Source organism: Canis lupus, chromosome 3, assembly GCF_011100685.1.
Source record: "Canis lupus familiaris isolate Mischka breed German Shepherd chromosome 3, alternate assembly UU_Cfam_GSD_1.0, whole genome shotgun sequence".
Classification (NCBI taxonomy): Eukaryota; Metazoa; Chordata; class Mammalia; order Carnivora; family Canidae; genus Canis; species Canis lupus.
In genome coordinates this window covers 80,941,185-80,963,103 of record NC_049224.1, presented here as the reverse complement: position 1 = coordinate 80,963,103, position 21,919 = coordinate 80,941,185, and the positions used below count along the sequence as shown (strand labels likewise).

At 37.7% G+C, this 21,919-nt stretch overlaps 1 protein-coding gene across 13 annotated transcripts in view; it reads left to right on the top strand.

Moving 5' to 3' along the window:
* PCDH7 (protocadherin 7) overlaps positions 1–21,919 on the top strand; it is a 415,603-nt gene that overhangs the window by 14,575 nt on the left and 379,109 nt on the right. For 8 of the 13 annotated variants that reach the window (XM_038533523.1, XM_038533524.1, XM_038533520.1 and 5 more), the window contains exon 2: positions 11,509–11,562. The exons of the other annotated variants lie outside the window; for them this stretch is intronic. In XM_038533523.1, coding sequence (XP_038389451.1) covers positions 11,509–11,562 — 54 coding nt within the window. The remainder of the gene's footprint in view (positions 1–11,508; positions 11,563–21,919) is intronic. 13 annotated transcript variants of the gene reach the window in all.

Below are 21,919 nucleotides of genomic sequence, written 5' to 3'. Positions count from 1 at the left end.
CCACTCTTTTAAATTGCAAATGCAAATTGCAATCTTCTGAAGGAGTTGGGTTTAGTCTTTGTCACACCCTGGTGTAAATTGCTTAAGCAGGTAACTAGGTCAGCAGCTCACAAAGATCACCAGTCCTAAAGAAATGCAGATTCTGCGCTGAGGGCCTTGGAGAAGGATGAGTAGCCTTCAGTAGTTTCAAAGCCCAGAGCTCTGTTAAGGCACCAAGTGTCTCCAACCCTAGCTAGGCTTCCAGGAAATAATGAGATTATATCAGAAAAAGGAATTTCAAGTTTGACAAAGCAAATGTTTGAGGCCTTGAATTCTGGCCCAAGGCCTTGGTAACTGTAAGAGTGGTACATGGCTCTATATGATTGCAAGATTAGTGTCAAAAAGCAATAAACATCTACTTCTTTCCATTTAGACCAGGTGTTTTGGTTTGGTTTGGATTTTGGTTTTAGTCCGGAATATCATCATGTCCAACTCCTCTGTTTCCATTCATTTGCTGCTCCCCTACTTTTGAGAGAAAGATAAGAACACAGAAGGGGGAAAAAAGGAAAAGAAAACCCATAACCACTGCATAGCAACATACTCTCCTCCTCCCTAGTATTATTAGACTACTGTAATAATAATAATAATAAAAAGTGGCCACATTATTGACGTGTAGTTGATTCTTATTCTAATTTCATTCAATTCGGGTAGCCCGAGTGGCTCAGAGGTTTAGCGCCGCCTTCAGCCCAGGGCCTGATCCTGGAGCCCGGGATCGAGTCCTGTGTCGGGCTCCCTGAGTGGAGCCTGCTTCTCCCTCTGTCTCTGCCTCTCTCTCTCTCTCTCTCTCTCTCTCTCTCTCAGGAATAAATAAATAAAATCTTTAAAAAATAATAATAATTTCATTCAGTTCTCAGAAATTGAAATCCTAGTAGGTCTGTACTATAGCCCAGAAACCTGAATTTTTAACACTTACCCATCCTCAATTCTGATTACAGATGGTAGGTCAAGCTACAACAATTTTGGGTTAGGGCCCCCGAAATTCCTAACTTCTGTTTCGTAGTACACTTCTCGAAGGCCTCTGGCAAAATAGAAAATGAACTGGATAAGGCAATCTGAACATCTGCCTTCTCGCCCTGGTTCTGTCCCTGATTGGCCAGTGTGACCTTGTGTAAGGCCTTTGGAGTCCGGAAACCTGTTGAAACTGTCCTCTTGTCATTTTACATAACAACCCTTGCACTGATTACATGACAGGGTTTGGGGTGGGGGTGGGGGTCACAGAAAATAACATTTGGGGCTTTGTAAAGCATTACCACAATTTAAGATAATATTTCTAGTCATCCATGAATTTCTCTACACCTTCTGAAGATGCATTTACACTTTTGGAGTATTTTTAGTACCATTATATTAAAAAGTTTCTTCATTTTGTTTTTTTTGGTGGGGGGGGCGGGGGTGCTGTTTGTTTTAATTTGTCCTACTGCTTGTTTGAGGCATCTCATATTCTCTTGCTCTGATTCATTTCTTCCAAGTTATACTGATCCCCGATCAAGGTGCAACATATGGCAATAGGCCCTGTAGATAATCAGAAAGGCTTTCGGTGCCTGCTGAGGTCTTGATGGTGAAGGGGGAACAGAAATAGCTCATGGCTGTAAAGCAAGTGGTTTAGGAATGGCTTGTAACAGTTTGATATTATCTGACATTATCCATTTTGACACTTAAAAAAGATTCCATCATTTTTTCAGTTATTTCTTCTTCCGTGCGATCTTTCCTGGGAATTTTTAGTTCACACATCACACCCAGTCTCTAAGAGCCACGAGTTACTGAGCTTTTATTCTGTGGCAATCACTCTGCTAAGGGGTATACTACATTATATTATTTACCCCTTTCTAATAACTGAGAGGCGGGTCCTATTGTTGTCTCCATGCGACATATGTAACTGGGGAAAAGCAAAACAGAACTTCTCCTAGATCCCATCCACTCTACATACAACAGGGTTCGCTAACTACTTAAAGTCATTTCCCCTCCAACATACTGCTCTCTCCAAATCTGAGAATTTTTATTAGGATAATCTCCCTGAGAGATTTTAATGTACATATTTAGGCTGTGGTTTGCATTGTAGTCTAGCCCACAATACCTCCTATGCATTCTTAGCAGGTTGAAAAGAGAGTCCGTTTCAGCTTGCTAGCACTGCCATTCAAAATACTGTAGACTGGATGGCTTAAATGGCAGAAGTTGATTTTCTCACAATTCTGAACACCAGAAGTCTCAGATCAACGTACTGGCAAGTTCCACTTCTGATGAGGACTCTCTTCCCGGTTGTAGGCCGCTATGTGCTCACTGTGTCCTCAAACGACCTTCTTTCCTCCCTTCCTCTTTCTAAGGACACCAGTTCTATCAGATGAGAGCCTCACCTTCCAACTTCATGCGACCATAATCACCTCCAGAAAGGTCATAACTCCAAATCAGTCACATTGGGGTTTAAAGCCTCAGCATATGAATTTTGGGAGGACACAATTGAAGTTCATTTTTTAGCTTATAACCTTTAACTTTGTATGCATATCTTTGAATGCTTTCTGCAATTTTCAGCTTTCACAGGGATTTGAGCTATTAAGTAACATCTTCCTTATTTTAATTTTGCCAATCGATAAGTGCATCTAGGTGTATTAATTGAGGTAAGATAATATTTATATTGAAAAGTCCAAGATTTTTTCCACAAATATAGGAGGTCTTTTTTAATGATGATCGTAATATGTAGTCTTAAATTTCTAGTGTATTTTCAGCATTAAGATCCAAGTGAAAAGCAGTAGGAGTTAAGTGGAGAAGGAGTCAGTTGAAACTATAATAATGTAGGTTTAATAATCTTTCTTTTCTAAGAACAGTCTCAGTGGATTTTCATGCACAGTGGCATAATTGGTCTGACAAAGACCCAGTGGGTCTGATTTCTCATGGCCTGTGGAAACTGCCAAACAGGTACTGAGGCTGGCACCACACTCTGAGTGACTCTTCACCAACTATTGATATGTAGGCATCCAATACATTGCATCATTACACAATCCATGGACACATTGAGGATTTTTTTTTTGATTGTGCTTTTTTATTTACCTAATAAAATTAAAAATTCATGTGATAAAATCTGTAATGAGCAGGCTAGGAACTGTATATATGTCCAGTGAGATGTAGGAAGTGGTGATGTTGTTAGGGTAATACAGGGTAAACTCATCAAAAGTTGGGAAAAGGAACTCCTTCTTTTCTGCCCTTTGGTCGGAATTTCTAGGCAGTGGACCATAACAGCTGAATAGACTTTTTCTAAGAATTACCCTTCTAAGCTTCTAGAGCTAATTTTACATTTGACCTCCTATATTAAAAATGTCAGATTAATCAGTCCTTTTTTTCAGGAAAATGACAATAATTATGGCATGAACTTAAAGGTTTTTTTATTATTGCATCTGAATCTACTTTTGATTGAATTTAACTGTTGAACACAAGGTTCAATTTTAGATAGAGATGGCATTTCTATACGGCATTAGGAATGAAAGATGGTAATACCTATTTTTTCCACACCAGTGCACACACTATTAGGTCAGCGACATTTAATTTATTTTATTACAAAAACTTCTTGCCTTTTTCTCTAATGTTTTACCTTTAATAAGAAATTAGCATCTCTGTGCATGTACACATGCGTATCCTATGTATATACATTTATACATGTGCGTACACAGAGGTAATGCGGTTACCATTTCAGAGCAAACACTGAATGAGTGATTACTGTATGCCAATCATGTAATTATGTGCAAAGCCTTGTTCTGAACATGGGAGAAGCAACAGTAATGAAAACAGGCAAAAATCATCCCCCATTGTGATTCAATTTCAGTGGGATACTACACAAATAATAATAGCTAAACTTACATTGCATGCCATATTCCTATGCACGGGTCAGCATATTTTACATATATTAACCGGTTAAATAGGTGATAGAGCTAATTATTGTTATTTTGTAGATGTGCAAAGGGACATACAGCAGGGTTGAGTGATCAACAGTTTGTACAGTGGCCGAGCAGAGGGTCAAATACAGACAGTGTGGCCACAGGGGCCATACCCTCAACCACTGCGTATATGTGAACACGTCTAATTTATTTATTTATTTATTTTTTAAAGATTTTATTTATTTATTCATGAGCCACACAGTGAGAGGGGAGGGGTGCAGAGACACAAGCAGAGGGAGAAACAGGCTCCGTGCAGGGAGCCCGACGTGGGACTCAAACCCAGGACTGCAGGATCAGGCCCTGGGCTGAAGGCGGTGCTAAACCGCTGAACCACCAGGGCTGCCCCGAACACGTCTAATTTAGAGTCAACTAGTTCTCAGAGAAGGAAATTGGATTCACCTAATTCTCATAAAGTCCTCAGTGATATTTCAACCTTCTTATTTTAATACCTTTTATACTATGTTTGTGAAATTAGGTCACTCAGTCCAATGTTTTTAACAGTACCATCTTATGCCTTAATCAAAGTTAAAATCAAAATATGGGAAGGTAGATTTTAGACTAGTAGGTGCTTCTTCCTTCTACCCACTCTCTGCTTTTGGGAACACCTCACAAATATGTTTTCCTTTTTTGTTATTTAGTATTCTTCACTTCACTCAGTATTCACGTAGTCTGTTTTGTATATTATTAACACAAGCAGAAACATAAACTCATTATTTTTATAAATTGCCATTTTATTTAGGATAGGAAATGTCTTTTTACAGAGAAAAAAATTGTACCTTAGAGGATTTGTAAAATATTCATTTTTATTTCCGTTTTACCAGAAAGAAAGGACGTGTTTTTATTTTGAGTCTTTGGTTTGTGTTTTCTAAATATTCACAACAGTTGAAAAGACAGCAAAGTAGAAGTGAATTCCTTAAAATTTTTTTTGGTAATTTTTTCTGGTTTTCCTCCACTTAGTTGCTCATTATTAAACATTCATTTAAAATATGACCTATATCATGTCATAGTTTTCCTTTTAAAATATATTTTTATCCTATTTCTTTATGGAATATGATTTCAGTCCCCTAAAATGCGAGTGAGTACCACCAAAGCCCATTTGAAATACATTCGTTATGAAAATAATTATGTGTTAACTTTTTGCTATGACAGTGTTTTCTTAATGTGTTGATTACATTTTTATTATAGGATATTTATTCAACTGAATAAATGTCTCTGAACATGTATCTTTATACTCTAATTCTGGGTTCTGTTATATAGTAATTCTGTATCTTATGCTCTGAAATGATCTTTGCATACTACTGGAATGATTTAAACTTTTTAAGCTTCAAAAACTATTGAAGCAAATTGTTGAGGTGCTTCTTTCCATAGTCTAACCTAAAAATTCATAGGACTTTGTTTCATCAACAATAGGTATTAAAAATATTGCCAACATTACAGTTATTTCTAAATAAATTTGGGAAAGAAAGTAGGATGCAATGGGAAGGAATTCCACCTCATCTTTTCTGGGCCTCACTTGAATTCTTATTGAACCCAACAGACCACCTCTTTAACATTCTCTTAAAAGCTTCACTCTTCCAAAGGAAACAACCAACTTAAAGCCGCACTACTCTAGAAATTAGTCGCTGCTTGTTAGTGGCTTACTGAATGTCCGCATCATTAGTACATTCTAAAATTACGACATCAATAGCTTATAAGTAAGGTAGGTACAGTTTGGTTTGAGCTAGAAAGCTGTTTCAAATTTGGTGTCTGAAAATAGACAATCAGCTATGAAATCTATAAACATCAATGTAGATATTGGTACACTTTCAGGGAGGGAAAAATAGAAGAAAACACAAAAGACCATAACCACACTACAAGAATGTGGAGAAATTCTATATATGATGCCATCACTCTAAAAAATGTTTCCTGGATACACTTTGTGAGTTGTGATTTTCTTTTCTATTCACATAGACAAATGAGGATTGTGTTGAGTGTCCAGGATTAAATAGTATGAATATTTACTTTAAACAGTAAGCAAGTAATAGTAATGTGTGTTTATGTGTCCTTGAGAATTCACTGCCATTAATTTTTAACTTTTTAATTTTACTATTATTATTATTATTATTATTATAAAACAAGAGCAATTGTTGCTACAGCACGAAGCATGGACTTCCAATGGCAAAGAAGCATTTATAATCATGCAACTGCTCTAAACAGCCAGAGAAGTGGTTTCATGTAGAACTTTGTTTTCCTGTATGTTTCTAGTTTCAAATATTACATATACTATTGTTTTCTAATCCTTAGACCATGTTACATCCTTGAGGAATGTAAAGTATCTTATGTCCCCACTGTGCCACATTGCAGTTCATAGAGATACTCAGTGTGAAGAAGAACGGATATGGCTTATAAAATAAATTCACTTGTACATAGTGCCTTTATAATCTACATAAATATGTCTGTATACCTTTCTCTCCTCAACATCAGCAATGCTCAGTTCTGTATTTCAGGTACAGAGATGCCATGCAAAGAAAAGGAGAGATTTGTGTGAAACCTAAACAAAGGAAATCTAGCCACATTTCTAGCCCTCAATTATTGTGTCCTGCATGCTTGTGCAACTTACCTTGTGTTCATAGTTGACCTGCGTGGTGCTTTTCGGATTTGTAGCATTAGTAAGAGTGCTGCCATTTGAGCTGTGAATTTAGTTTTGCTTTTGTTAAGGGTCAGAAAGAAAGAAACTATTCATCACATTCTGCTTCCTATAAAGAGACATTGAAATCCAGAAAGATCCTCACATCTAAAAGCATGCCTTACCATACAATATGCCTCCGCATTAGTGGCTGCAATCTGGCTGAGAGGCAGATGCAGATTTTATAAGATTTATTTTGGTCTTGATCTCTGAGTTTGAGCCGATCACTCAACTTTATGTTGTGTTTCTAACTTCTTTATCACTCCATGGGAAATGTAAGACACTGGAAAAATCAAACAGCGAATCATTGGCTATTGGGTGAACGTAATTTTTATTACCTATTACAGCAAACAAACTGTTTTTGAGGAGGTTGGAGGGAGATTAAGCAAAAATGAAGTGATGGTGCTAAAAGCTGCAGCCAACCTATTTTCTTAGAAAATTTAGGTTTTTTTTTTTCTTAAAGACTATTTTGTTATCAAAAATAAGTGTTATGTTGTCATTTTATTCCTAGCACTCAACTGCAGGAGAATTGAAGACATATTATTTTATCTGGTTTAGTAAAAGTAGAAATGTCCTATTGAGGCCGGGAGAAAAAACATACTTCAGAACTGGAGAGGAAAGCCTCAAGGTACAAAAAGAAAAATAAAAGGAGGGTTTTGTTCAGGGAGCCAAAAAATATTTGGCTGATTTCTTATTTAAAATGGTTTCTTATTGGTCCCGTTTATTGACTGATTGAAAAAAAAAATGGGTGGGGAGGAAGTTTTTCATCAAAGGATAGTAAAAAAATTAAAGTATGAATGGACTAGAGATAGGAAGTTGTATCTTTTTGTACTTCCATGATTGTCTACAATGCCTCTTTAAATTTATACTTGAAAAGCTCTGGGAAAAAAAAAAATATCAAGCTTTGAGGAAAGTGCTAGAGAGTAAAAGATAACATTCTGTGCTCCTTCACCCCCCCCAACACACACTCAGAAGTGCACAAGTGCATACCCTCACTAAGTCAAGCTATTTTGTTTTAAATTAGTCACACATTTATCTTTGCAAACTAAAAATAAAAATAATGATAATGATAATAATAGTTCAGTGACCATTGAAATTTTGAGGGCATACTGAGTTTTAGAAAGATGCTTTTAAAGAAAAGTTATTAGCCATCTCACTAGGTTTCAAGTTGTGGAGGGAGATTGCTAGAATAATGATAGGGAAGTGGACTTTCTGTACTCAGCCGTCTCCTAGAAGACACTAGACTGCAGGCAATCTGTGTCTCCCTCCATCCTTTAGCATCCTCTACAGCAGAATCAGTTTACGATATCTGAGATGTTGCTCTTTTCTTTCCTCAGTGGCATCCTGAGCTTTTACACTTTCTCTATCTTCATTTTCCCCGCCAAGCAGGCTGAGTTTTCTCACTGTCTCAGAGGAAGTCAGATGTCAGTAAGTACCAGGCAGAGAAGTGATAAGAATATTTTAAAAACTGAGTGTTTTTTTTTTTTTTTTAAGTTTTTGTATCTCATCTGCACTGAGAAAGCTACAAAGGACTAACACATTTGGGATTTGCAATATTCCTTGATGGCATAAATTAAAAAAATTTGAAAAGCAAAGAGAGAACTCAAAGTTTACTTAAGATGTATTCCCACCAACGTCTATGATCCTAAATCATGAAGGATGTTGAGTAAGACCAGCAGAAGTTACATGTCCTAATGAATCTTGTTCATTCATTTATTTAATGCCCGATTATTGATGTCCCATTATATTTGGGACAAAGGCAGGGACTCAGAGGAGACAGACTTGCAAAGGAATAATTATACTGTAGTATGGTTGAGTGTTATAGTAGGAGCTACAGGTACCCTGGGAAGGATGTAGCGACTCCTGGGGATGTTGGCAATTGACCAGGACCCCACAAGGAGGTTATAATGTCACTTTAATTTATTTCTCCTGCGTCAAGTCTTGCAACCTCAGCCATAAGGCCTTAACTATTCCCCTTGGAGCTGAATTGGAATGCATTTTCTCCACACCCCATCCTCCTTTACATTTCAACAGGTTTTTGCTTTTGATGCATCTCTAATGGATTTTTTTCCTTGATTGTTAAAATTAGAACCACTTAATGAGCAATTCAGTTAGCCTTGCTGCTTTTTTAGTCTTTCTGCGACTTTGACCAAAAACCGAACTTATTCACTGTACTGTTCACTCTGAATTCTTCACACATGGCTCTGAATGACTTTTAGTAATTTGCTCATGTCAAATCACCTTCAAATGGGAACTATTACTATCATTGAGGAGATTGAAAGAAAAGAGACACAGGCTGCCAAGTGATTTCCAAAAGAGGAGTTATATAGATGCTTTTAATCACGGCAACATTACTGGAATATTTACACCCTCTCCAGGCAACTTTGAAAAATACAGCCACTCATCTGAGTCATATTTTCCTAAAAATAGTCATGTAAGCTTGTATTTTTATACCTTGTATTTATTTTATGCATTGATTATCAGAGTGTCATAGCCCTGGGATCTCCCAAGAAAAATCATGATGATTTTTTTATTACAATTTCTAATTATTTTTAGGTCCTTTTTATTTCTTCTCATGGTCTCCTTCTTCCATGAGCACCTTTCATGTCTTCTATTAGCACTGGTACTTGTTATCAACTGGCTTTCAGATAGTCATGGTTAAGTGACTGGTTGATGACAGCTTTTAAGATGTTGCCTCTCCAAGTTATATTTCTAATCATGGTGGATTCTGGATGAACAAAATGCGTGATGTGAGGCTTTCTAATGAAAAGATTCGGATGAGACACTATCCAGAATACAGAGGAGAACACTGGAAGACTAAACGACCCTGGTTGAATTTTCTCCTATCATTCTTGATCCTCTGATCTCTTAAAGATGTCACTTTACAACAGACCTCTGGTTTTGTGTCCAGGTGACAGTAAAATAGTCCTTGTTTAGTGCTGATGGCACTTAGATACTCAGGTTCAAGTTACACACTCATGTATATACGTATATATACTCACTTTACATAAATATAAATATGAACATAGACATAAATATATACACATAGATAATTATTCTCCTCCAAAGAAATAATAGTGCTTTTTTAAAATCCTAGGGTAAATTTTGGTCTGGAAGCACCACGCCTCCAGGAGGTAAGAGAGGCTGATAACCCTCACTTAGATGATAATTTAAAAATTCTAAATATATTTCTATCATTTCTAAAGAATATTAGAAAGAAGGAGCAGCAGGACTACATTTGTAAAATGTCCTCATTCAGCCTCATAGTAAAAGACCCAAAAAGGAAGTTACTTATTGGAAGAACAACCAGATTGATTTTGGGGGAATTAGCTTCAGTTGTGAGGCCTGCGGCATGAAAAGAGAAAACAGGAGTAAATGTTCTGGAATGGGCAACACAGGAGAAAAAAATACCCGATTATCGATGTCCCGTTATATTTGAGAAAAAGGCGGGGACTCAGAGTCTTGTAAAGGAGACAGACTTGCCAAGGAATAATTATACTATAGTATGGTTGAGGGTTATAGTAGGAGTTAGCCTTGGTTTTAATCCTTCCTTTAATATTTTGACATCTCTGGGATGCCTGGGTAGCTCAGTGGTTGCGCATCTGCCTTTGGTTCAGGTTGTGATCCCAGGGTCCTGGGATCAAGTCCTGCCTCAGGTTCCCCGCAGGGAGCCTGCTTCTCCCTCTGCCTATGTCTCTGCCTCTCTCTCTGTGTCTCTCGTGAATGAATAAATAATCTTAAAAAAAAAAACATTTTGGCATCTCTGTTCCATAGTGTTTTAAAGTTCTATGATACCCACTTCTCCAGTCTCCTGAGGCTTTATTTTCAGTAACTGTTCCTGAAATCTACCTCATTTACTTTCTACAAAACCTTGCAGAATCATATTCTATTAAGAGCACATTTACACTGGTGGATTTGTGGTTTAATATGCTAATATTAATAGCAACTATTTGTAGGCATTGGAAATTAATTCACTTGCAAAAACAGTCCAGCTAACAATGGCTACTTCAACTATCTAAGTCTGGCTGAAGGAAGAAGCATCTTTTTTTTTTTTTTTTTTTCTTTTCCTTCCTTCCTTTCCTTCATTCTTTTTTCCCTTACTTTTTCACTTTTTTTCCAAGTTTTTAATTGGGTAGAGTCTACCAAACCATACATAGATGTTTGTTGCAGTAGACTTTTGAAGATTTAATAATCCAGGTTATTTTTATCACTGGGTCATTTATACCGTTGCTATCATGGTGGATTCTTTCATGAATCATAATAGAGCAGTATAATTAATCATTGGAACAAGATATATGATGTGTCTTAATACTTTAAGTATTTCAATGCATTTTTTAGTGTTTCTCCATTATGGCAATCTATATTATGATTTTTAAGAAAGTGTTGGCTAAAACCATCTGCATAAAGATAAAATGGTGCAATATATTTTATATAGTTAACTTTAAACTGTGTCGAAGAAAACAGAGGCATTGGGGTACAATTTAACCAGGAAACTCTGTCCCCTGGGATGTTGGCTGATGTATCTAATCATAATTTTCCAGGTGTCTTCCAGGCCTTACTGTAGTGTAACGTTAGTTTCCCACTATCCTTGTAACAAATTATGGTGAACATGTGGTTTAAACAACAAATATTTATTTCTTGGGGCTGTGATGGTCAGAAGTCTGAAATGGATCTCACTACGCTGTAATCAATGTGTTGGTGGAGCTCCGTTTCTTCTTTGGAATGTGGAGGGGAGAAGCTGTTTTATTTTCTTTTCTAGCTTCCAGAGGCGGCCTGCATGCTCTGGCTCTTGACCATCTTCCATCTTCATAGCCAGCAATAGCTGGTAGTCTTTTTCACGTCCGTACCATTCTGACACTGTGCTGCCTTTGTTTCATATTTAAGGGCACTGTGATTGCATTGGGCTACTTGGATAATCCAGGAAAATCTCATTTTAAGGTCAGTTGTTTAAAACTTTAATTCCATCTACAGTTTTAATTCCCCTTCGCCATGTAAGGCAACCTATTCCTACATTCACAGGATAGGATGTGGACACCTTAACTGTGGGGAGGGGATGCAGTGGAGAGCAGGAATCATTCTGCTCACTGAAGGAATGATTGGCAAACATTCCAAAAATTTGATAACCACATTTTATAAACCACAAAATATTATTTGGGCGGTCTCTAGTTCGACTTTTTTTTCTTTGTGTAATCTCAACCGTTTTATTTATTACCCAACAGATATTTTATTATCACCTCTGCTATATCTTAATTTTCCCCCAAAACAATTTGTCTGTATTTGAAAAAGTTTCATAATAGAAAAAGCTGAAATGATCAGTTTTCTTATTTCGGTAAGATGAAAAGCTTACTTTCATAAGTAGAGCCATCATGTTTTTCAGATGTGGCCAAAAATATGATACCCAATTTTGTGATTTCGCTCTTAACTTTAATAGGATCGTAAGACTGGGGCAACTTTTCAAACTGTTTATTTACTCAACATATTAAGTGTCTGTTATGTACAAATACTACGGTTGTTGATAGGTAGGGTCTGACTTACTCAACCAGAGGCAGTGAAGGGGTGAGACTAGTTTTGAGGTAGAATAGACCTGATTCTTCTTTGGACTTCGATATCCTAATCTGTAATTGGAGGATACCAATGTCTGCTTTGTAAGGACGTTGTGAGGGTTAAATGAGTTGATGGCTACACAGATCCTGGGACATACAGGAACTCAACAAAGGAAAGTGACTTTACTTTCTAGGATCTGACCTGACAGTGATGCCACCAGAGGGACAACATGAAAGCAGGGCTATCTTGAGGGCAGGAGGTTGTAATTATATCTGGCACTGGTCATAATTTCTCTCTCTCTAACTACCCTGGCTTATGATCTGTTGGACTGCAGAGCCCATACTAACTATGACTGGACTAGTAGTTATCGACAGAGGAAATGATAAGTTTTGACTTAAAAAAGACCATTCAGTCACAGCTTACATGCATTCAGTTTGCTCTATATGTATTTTCTTTGGAGATTGTGAATCCAAGATAGTGTCCCACTCCAAAAGAAAAAAAAAAAAGAAAGAAAGAGAAAGAAAGAAAGAAGAAGAAAGAAAGAAAGAAAGAAAGAAAGAAAGAAAGAAAGAAAGAAAGAAAGACAAAGGAAAAAGAGGAAAAAAAAAAGTTGACTCTGGAGTAAAGATTTGGTTTCACCCAGTCTCATCAATCAGTACTCCCTGAGGGGATCCCTGGGTGGCTCGGCAATTGGGGATCCCTGGGTGGCTCGGCGATTTAGCGCCTGCCTTTGGCCCAGGGTACGATCCTGGAGTCCCAGGATCGAGTCCCACGTCGGGCTCCTGGCATGGAGCCTGCTTCTCCTTCCTCCTGTGTCTCTGCCTCTCTCTCTCTCTCTATGTCTATCATAAATAAATAAATAAATAAATAAATAAATCTTAAAAAAAAGAAATCAGTACTCCCTGAGATCCTAATGGAAACATTACCTCCTCTTCCTTCGATGTCTAAACTTCTCAAGGCACATATGTGCTAACATCACTTAGTTTCTTAAAGTCCAATAGCAGATAGATGTTGTCTCTGAATGAGCAAATTTCAATGGGTCCAAGTTTTCTACAATAGCAGTAGTAGTGGGCAGAAGACAGGAAAGATAGAAGCAGTCTCTGAAACTCGAAAATGCATTTAGCATCTTTCTTGATTTAACATAAAATGATCAAATATGTAAGCATGCCGGGAGTTATTTTTCTATTGTAATCCTGGTGGGCATTTTTGTAGAAGAGGTTCAGAATACATTACCTTTGAAGAAGATTCCAATTGTCAATACAACATGACTGCAACATTATCCATCTAAGCAGAAGAAAAAGGGATAATAGATGGCTAACTATATGACTCACATTTAATATAATGCCAGAGAACTCCATTATGACTTTTGCATTTCATATGAAACTTAATGGCCCTAGTGATGCCTGGAATTTAGACAAGTAGTAATATAAGGATGTTTAGTTCAAAGCGAGTATGAAATGAGATTATGACTTGGATAAAAGAAATTCTGTGCATATTATTATTGCTTTATAGGATTTTTAGGTATAGGTTTGTTAGTTACTGTATATGTGGGTTTTCTCATTGGTAAAAAAAAAATCCTTTTTTTAAAAAAAAGATGTGTTTATTTTAGAGAGAGAAAGAATTGTGGTCGGGGGAGGGGCAGAGGGAGAGGGAGAGACAAAATCTCAAGCAGTCTCTATGGTAAATGCAGATTCTACATCTCAGGATCCTAACATCATGACCTGAGCCAAAACCAAGAGTCAGATGCTCAACTGACTGTGCCACTCAGGTGCCCCCCAAAATAAACATTCTAATAATATTTTAAAGAATTATTAAGTTCAAGTGATATTGAATAGGTGAAAGTAATCTGTGAGTTGTAAATTGCTATACAAAGATTATTTCTATCTGTTGAGTAGATTCCAGGGATGCCACTAGACATCCTATAGGTCACAAGATTGCTTCTCACGGTATTGAAATATGGTGCCCAATTTGGCAATAATGTCAAAGTAGAGAGCTCCCGCCCAAAGTGGTCCTGTAGGCTGGGAGAATGAATACTCTGACTTTGTTCTCCCTTCTTTAGTCTGGACCAGGAATTCCCATTGGTCAAACGTAGCTATAAACCAGAGAAAAATTTGTTCTGTGAATGCAAGCAGCATTGCTCAACCTCCTAGGTATGGAGCATGATCGTAATGAATAAGGACGAGACTGGACAGGAACAGGTGTGTGGGTAAGGGGCAAAAAATAGAAAATATGTAACCCCAACCATAAATTGCTGTCTCAAATTAGTATTCACATCTGTGAGTCCGTGAGGAAACGATGTCTGTGAGTAGGTTCATCTGTATGCAGACGGACAAGTCAGCCATGGGTACAAATTTGGAGAGAAGGGAAATTCAGAAATACATCTGCAATTACGTGCTGCCCCAGAGATATTTTGTGTTTGTCCATCATATTAAAAACACAGTAAGCATCCGTTTTTGCCTTTTTCTATGATATGCCTTTATCTATTTATGTCCATTCATTCATTTACCAAGTTGAGAACATGCAGCCAGGTATTGCTTCTAATACAGAAAGTACAACAAATAGGTATGAAATGTGCCCACTACAGAAGCTGCTTTGAATGTAGCAGAAGACACCATCCTATAAACAAATGGCTGCAACTCTTGGGATCTTGGGACATTTATGTAGAAAGTAGCAGGGGAGAGAAGGGAGATACTAATTTTTCCTGGAACGTAGAAAGAGCTTGCAGAGAAGTGACCTTGACAGAGTCTTCAAGGCTAAGAAGGTGCTTTCCGGACAGGGAAATGGAACAGTTAGTATACGACTTAGAGGTGTCCTTTGTGATGGAGTGGAAACACTGAGCAATTAAATGAGGTGGAGTTTCTATTTCTAAGGACTTCATATGCCATGCTAAGATATTGGCGCTGTAACTTCAAAGTAGTCGAGAATCATTGGCTATACGAGCAATGCTTGTGCAAACTGACTTAATTAAAAAAAATTCCAACTTCTATACCCTTGTGTGATATAAGCCATTCAGAATTTTGTCTTTAAATTAAAATCTTTTAAAATAATATCCTAAAATTGATGCTGTACAGATTCAATTATTTCTGGGTAAGCTTAATTTAGTGGAGATTTTACTGAGGCATTTTGATGTTCAAAAGTGAGAGCACTTAACAAATGTCTTTTGCTGGACTATTCTGATTAGAGTGTTAGAGGATCAAAGATCTCAGAAATATGTTGAGCATAAGAGTCCCTCTTCTGTTTCTCAACTATTAACATCCCTTCAATCCTCACGTACGCGCTGGGGAATATTTCTTACATCGTTGTCTTTTAGAAAGTTGTGAAATAATCATAGTGAAATAATCATAAATCTAATAATCAATATTAGATTTAGAGAAAGTTTATAAGATATAGAATTAGAACCCTAGTTTTATATTATGTGGATGCTCCTAAATTTGATGGTATTTACATATGAGTACATATCTGTTTTGTTTGGTCTGTATAAAATTTGTTAAGCATTGTGTACCTCACAGAACTAAGCACTTCATTTTGTGAATGAAGATGCTTTGTTGGTACTAAATGATGTTTTTGCCTGGGGTGCCCGGGTGGCTCACTGGGTTAAGCATCTGGCTCTTGATGTTGGCTTAGGTCATGATCTCAGGGTCATGAGATCAAGCCGCATGTCGTGCTCTGTGCTCAGCATGGAATCTGCTTAAGATTCTCTCCCCCCCACCTCTGCCCTTCCACCCGTGCATGCTCCCTCTCTCTCTCTCTCTCATAAATAAATCAAATCTTTAAAAAAAAAATGTTTTTGAGTTAACATTGTAGACCACTTTCAGGAAACATTTAGATAGTGAAGGAGCTTCCATTTAGAAAGTATCTTTAGATAGCACTCTACGTTTTTTCCCATAAGATATCTATTTGTATATCCCCCATTTGCCCAAGCAAATATTGGGAGGGGGGGCAAATTGAGGAATATATTTTTGTCATGTTGTTTTCTTCCTTCCCACTACCATTTTTAAAATGCAATTTTTCATTGTTTTAAAATGGTGAACCTGTGGCCATAAGGATTTTTGAGGGTAGAATATGGTTTGTTCTGTAGTTTATGTTAGAGAGGACACTGAAATAACTGAAATAAATAACATGATTCTCTTTAAAGATGAAGAGTATATTTAGTTAGTTCCTACTCTTCCACTCCTCTCCAGCTACCTTCTTTACCTTGTTTTCTGTGTTGGTTGGTTTTCTTGGCCTAATAGAGCAGAGCCACTGATTTTTTCAAATGTCTCTAAACCAGGGGTTGACCCCAGGAGTGAGAGGGTAGCAGCAATTATCTGCTTTCTCTTCTTTATTTTGGAACCTGAAACTTGAAAAAAAAAATCCTTGCAATTGAGTAATTAGCCTCAGTATGTCCACTTCTCAAAATAATAAATGTTCAAACCCATCTTTTGATCTGAAAGTGAGGAATGTTAAAAATGCAAATAAATATTAGAAGATGTGGGCTCCTCCTTTGCTGTTGACACTTTTTGCAAATCTTTCTTACTTGTCTGTCAGTGAAAATCAGAATGTTGATGATCCCTGGTGGCTGCAGAAATTTGACCCAGATGCTTCTAAAACTAGTCTCTTGTTTCCTCTTACATTTTGCTTTCTTGTTTGGGGCTGAAAATACTTGGAAATCAATGAGACAAATTTTGTGAATGAAGATGTTTGGCCCCACACACTCTGTTGTTATTTAAATCAATGGTAATTTATTTTGCAAGGGGTGAAGTAAATGACATCTTACTGTAAGTCAGTTGAAAATATTGGGGCTTCAGAATGGGAGCATTTGAACTTGGTGTCATGGATTTTGGGAAGTTCTGAAAGGAATAAGAAGTGTTTAGATTCCAGGAATCTCTGATTAAAATATATTAATGAAAGTGGAAGATTTCTCAGCTGGTTGGTATGGAAGATAAAATACCATAAATGTCAGCTTCATGCCTGAGCAACTCTTTAAGTCATTATAAACAATAATGGGCACCATAAAAGACAAGGTCAGAGCATTTCTCTTAACTCTTCCATACAGATTCTTTTTATTTCTGGTACATATCTCATTTCCTTTCAAGTATCTTTAACTGTAAAGAGAGAGATAACCTTTCTAACTCCCTCTTTTATTGATAAGGCAGCAGAAGGAAAGTCCTTCAGTTTATACACAGTTGCTGTAATCTGTGAACAGCATATTTTCCTGAGCAGTAATATGGTTATGTGAACGAGAATCATGTAAGAAGTATGTGTTCACATAAATTACAAATTTTGCTAAGTTAATGTGAGTAAGTGCATTGTAGGCAAACAGGGACATTTTTTCAGGCAGGCAGTTAATACAGGGGAGAACAGCAGGACACTAGCCAAGGTTGCATCCCCTGTGCCATGCGACCTCTGGCTTTTTAATACAGGGCTCAGGCTCAGTTTGAGATGGGCTTCCATGACAATGACCTTTCTAGGCTCTGTTAGAAGACAAATGGGGAACCTAGGTTGCTCAGTGGTTGAGCGTCTGTCTACCTTTGGCTCAGATCATGATCCCGGGGTCCTGGGATTGAGTCCCACATCAGGCTCCCTACAGGGAGCCTGCTTCTCCCTCTACCTATGTCTCTGCCCTTCTCTCTCTGTCTCTTATGGATAAATAAAAATAAAATCTTAGAAAAAAAAAAAAAAGAAGACAAATGGATTCTTCTATCATTCAACAAATATTTATTAAACACACTCTTTGGGGCCCATCCCTTATATTCTAATTTAGAATGAAGACATAAAAAAATATTACATATGTGATGCATTAAAAAAAAAAAAAAAGATTGTGAAGGAGCCTCTTCCAAGTATTCTTCCCAAAGGAGTAATTACTAGTACGTGCTGACTTCATTGAACCTGTAAATAAGGAGTTGTATTGGAAAAGACAAATCATGATATCTAGAATTCAAAATAAGGTCTGAATTAAATTTGACTGTTAGGAAATTTAGAGATAGAAACCTTGATTTTTTTTTTTTCTGAAAGTGTTTCTGATAATAGAAACTACTAAACTTAACAGCCCTCTGTTTCAGAAAAACATTTCCGTAAGCTACATTGACCGCCTTTCTATCTACAGGCTTGTCAAATCAGTCAGGTTGGGCAGTCAGTGTTAACTTAAATTTAAATCTCCTCAAGCTGCTAACCCTTCTGAATTCCTCAAAACCATCAAGATCTGATGCAAATACTGGGCAGAGAGAAGATGCAGTAGCAGAAAGGGTTACTATTGGCCTCTACCATGACTCATTAGAACATGTCCTGAAATAAGTTTAGCTCCCTATCAGGCAAGCGACTGAGCATTCCCTAGTCGTTTATCAAGTGAAAAGGAAGAAGGTTGTCATATCCAAGCAGCCCTAGCAATGTAGGAGAAATGTATCGCTTTATTATTTTCCCTTTCTTCTGCACAAAACATGATATATTGATTTACTTTAGATTGTTTAGGGTCTAAGGTGTTTTATGCTTGCAAAAATTACGTGTTAAAAGCCCTAAATTGTGAGGTGTTAATGGGAATGAAATTCACACCCAACGCAGGAGATATTAGTTGGAAACAATAAATCTTGTCAGGATCGAGGTACTTTTATTACTGTAAAAAAAATGAAGGTCACAAGATAATACTATTCAGGGAAGTATGTAAGACATTTAAAGAGATTCATCATTTTTCATATGACATACAGATACTCTTTTAAAAGATTTCAATATTTTATCTCTGATTTGATTTGGTATTTAAATATTTTAAGTCAACCCTTTTAGAAACCCATATGTATTTTTTTTTTTTTTTTTACATTATCTAATTGTGTGATTTGACAAGTAGATGGCTGGTCAGGATTTTGGATGGTGTCCTTAATTGTTTGGTGGTGTTCAGATGGCTTCAACAATTTTATTTACAATGATCGTTTAGGGAAATCCACATTGACAGAGGATCTATTACGTACCAGACACTACGCCACGTGTGTTGAGGCTGAGCAGGTCATCTCATTTTTATGGTGCTGATGGATATTATTTTTGTGCCATCTTCTCAGGTGAAAAAACTAAAGCTCAGCGTTTACTAACTTGGTAAGGTCATGTAGTTAGTAAGGAAGAGAACCCAACTGGAGGCCCAGGGCTCCGACTTCAGAGCTTCCCTCGGTTTAAAATTAGTGCCTGGCCTCACATGGCACTTGACAGTATTTGTACTCATCCGTAACAACAATGGGGGTAGTAAAGCTCAAATGTACTTGATCTGAGAAGTCTAAACAACCCAAGTGTTTACAATTACAAATGCGTCTCTATTTTTAAACTGGTAAGAATCTGAAGGCTCTGTTGTGTCTGTGTGTAAAGCAAAATTATTTTTATTAATTTTACACCAAGCTACCATTCTCCCCATCTGTTACTGGTGGCTGGAGGTGATGGCACCATTTGGGTTCGCTCTATGATTGTTTATAGGGAGAGGAATTTAGACATGAAAGCCTGTTACATATAAGCTTCCCCTTAGACCCTGAATGCTGCTTTCACCTTCCCACATTCCTGCCTCACTGTTCCTCACAGGAAAGAGAGGCTTCTAGGCCTGAACCTTTAAAATACCTTCGCCCTCCTAAGTTATTTTCTCAATAGATACTTAGATAGTGATGAAGTAGTGCCAGACACTGTCTTAAGAACTTTACAGGGAGGGGGCTGACTCTCGGGTTCTTCATAACAGCCCAATGAGTAAGGAGTCCTTGGCATCCCCACAGAGCAGATGAGGAGACTAAGGCACAGGGAGTTCAGTAACTTGCCAATACCTCTGTAGCCAGGAGGTGGTAAAAATGGAACTTGAACCTAGAGCATCTGATGCTGGAGACCTGGATCTTAACCATTACGCTATGCAGACAACCTCAATGATTGCAACCTCTTCTTACCTTGTATATTCCCATATCAGGTCACAAAAAAAAAAAAAAAAGAAAATTGCTAAAGCTAAATTCTTTATCCATGTATGTCATGCCACCCTCTCTATTTGTTCTCCAATACTGCTTCGTTAATCATTCTCTACCTGAGTTATATTCACTCTTTCTCTCCGCATTAGTTCTCTTTCCTCTACTTGTAAATGTGACCAGATGTCTAACATCTTAAATAGTATCAACTTCTTCATATCCCTCTGTTCATAAAATAGAATCTTTAACATATAATATTCCTTTCTTCTTTTTCCTTTCAGCGGTCACCTGTCAGCTCACTGCTCTCTGGTTTATGCCCTAACCCCCGCTCCTACAACTCTTCTTGTTAAGCCACCTCTACCTGAGAAGTTTGTGCCTTTCAACTTTGCTGGACCACAGTTTTTATCAAGTTCTACCCTGAGAGCATACAGTAAGAGCTGTCACTACATGCTAGGTGTACCCAGACGTCCCTGGACATTTCCTCATCTTTCTCAGCCCTTTCATGTTTTGTCGCCAAAGCTTCTATGAAGGGTTACATGCTTTATTTTAGAAGTCACTGCCTACCAGAAGAGCTGTTTTCAAATGACAATTGGTTTCTATATTTCTGTCCCTCAGGTCTCAATGTAAAATGTGCAAAATTGAACTCATTATCTTCCTTTACCAGACATCACCTCTGCTTCTCTTTCTGGCGTCCATCCACAGACCATCCATCTTTCATGCTGCCCTCACAGTGATCATTCCAAAAAAGAGATCTTGCCTTCTGGATCACTCAGGTAGCATCTCTGTGTATAATCCTCCAGGGGCATCTATTGAATAAAGTGAACACTGATGAGCAGAGCAAAAAGATTTTTAGCAAATGAAGTAATCCATCTATGTTTCTTATTTCCCAAGTATTCTTTGCTCTAGTCACACTAAACTATTTGCTACTTGTCCTACTTTCCTTTAAAATAAAAAGGTTGTGGGGGGTGTGTGTGTGAAATCCCTGGGTGACTCAGTGGTTTAGATCCTGCGTTGGGCCCAGGGTGTGATCCTGGAGTCCCGGGATCAAATCCCATGTTGGGCTTCCTGCATGGAGCCTGCTTCTCCCTCTGCCTGTGTCTCTGCCTCTCTCTCTCTCTCTCTCTCTCTCTATCTGTCTCTCATGAATAAATAAAATCTTAAGAAAAAAAGATTGATTGATTTGAGAGACAGAGAGACAGCATGAGCAGGAGGGACAGGGGGAGAGGGAGAGAGAATCTCAAGCAGACTCTGTGCTGAGCATGACAGAGCCTGATGAGGGACTGGATCTCATGATTCTGAGATCATGACCTGAACCTAAACCAAGAGTCGGTTGCTTAACTGACTGTACCACCTAGGTGCCCCCATCCTACATTCCTTTTATCAGATCCGAGCCTTGGTACATTCCTTTTTCTCTGTCTACAATGTCCTTTGATCCTTCTTTATTCCTCAGAAACACTTATATTCATGACTCAGTGACTCAGCTCAAATGTCACTTCCTATGCGATGCTTTCCCTGCCTCCCACACTTCATGAGTTGTTCTACTTTTGGTCTTTATTCAACATACACTAATCACTTTGCTTTGCAATTAATTTTTTATACTCCTATTCCCACAATAATGTGACCTTTGCAGGAAAAAGGAATTATATCTAATTTATTATTGACTACACAAAGCCCTCTACATACTAGGCTCTGAGTGAAAGCTTGTAGAATGGTTTGTGTGACCTTCTGTGTGTATGCAAGCAATACATTTTCGTTTAATACATATTAACATGCTCTGTGCCAGGCAGCACCGAAGGCACAGAGATATGGCAAATCAAGCACTGATAAAAATCGCTGCTATCACCTGCAGCTTACATTCT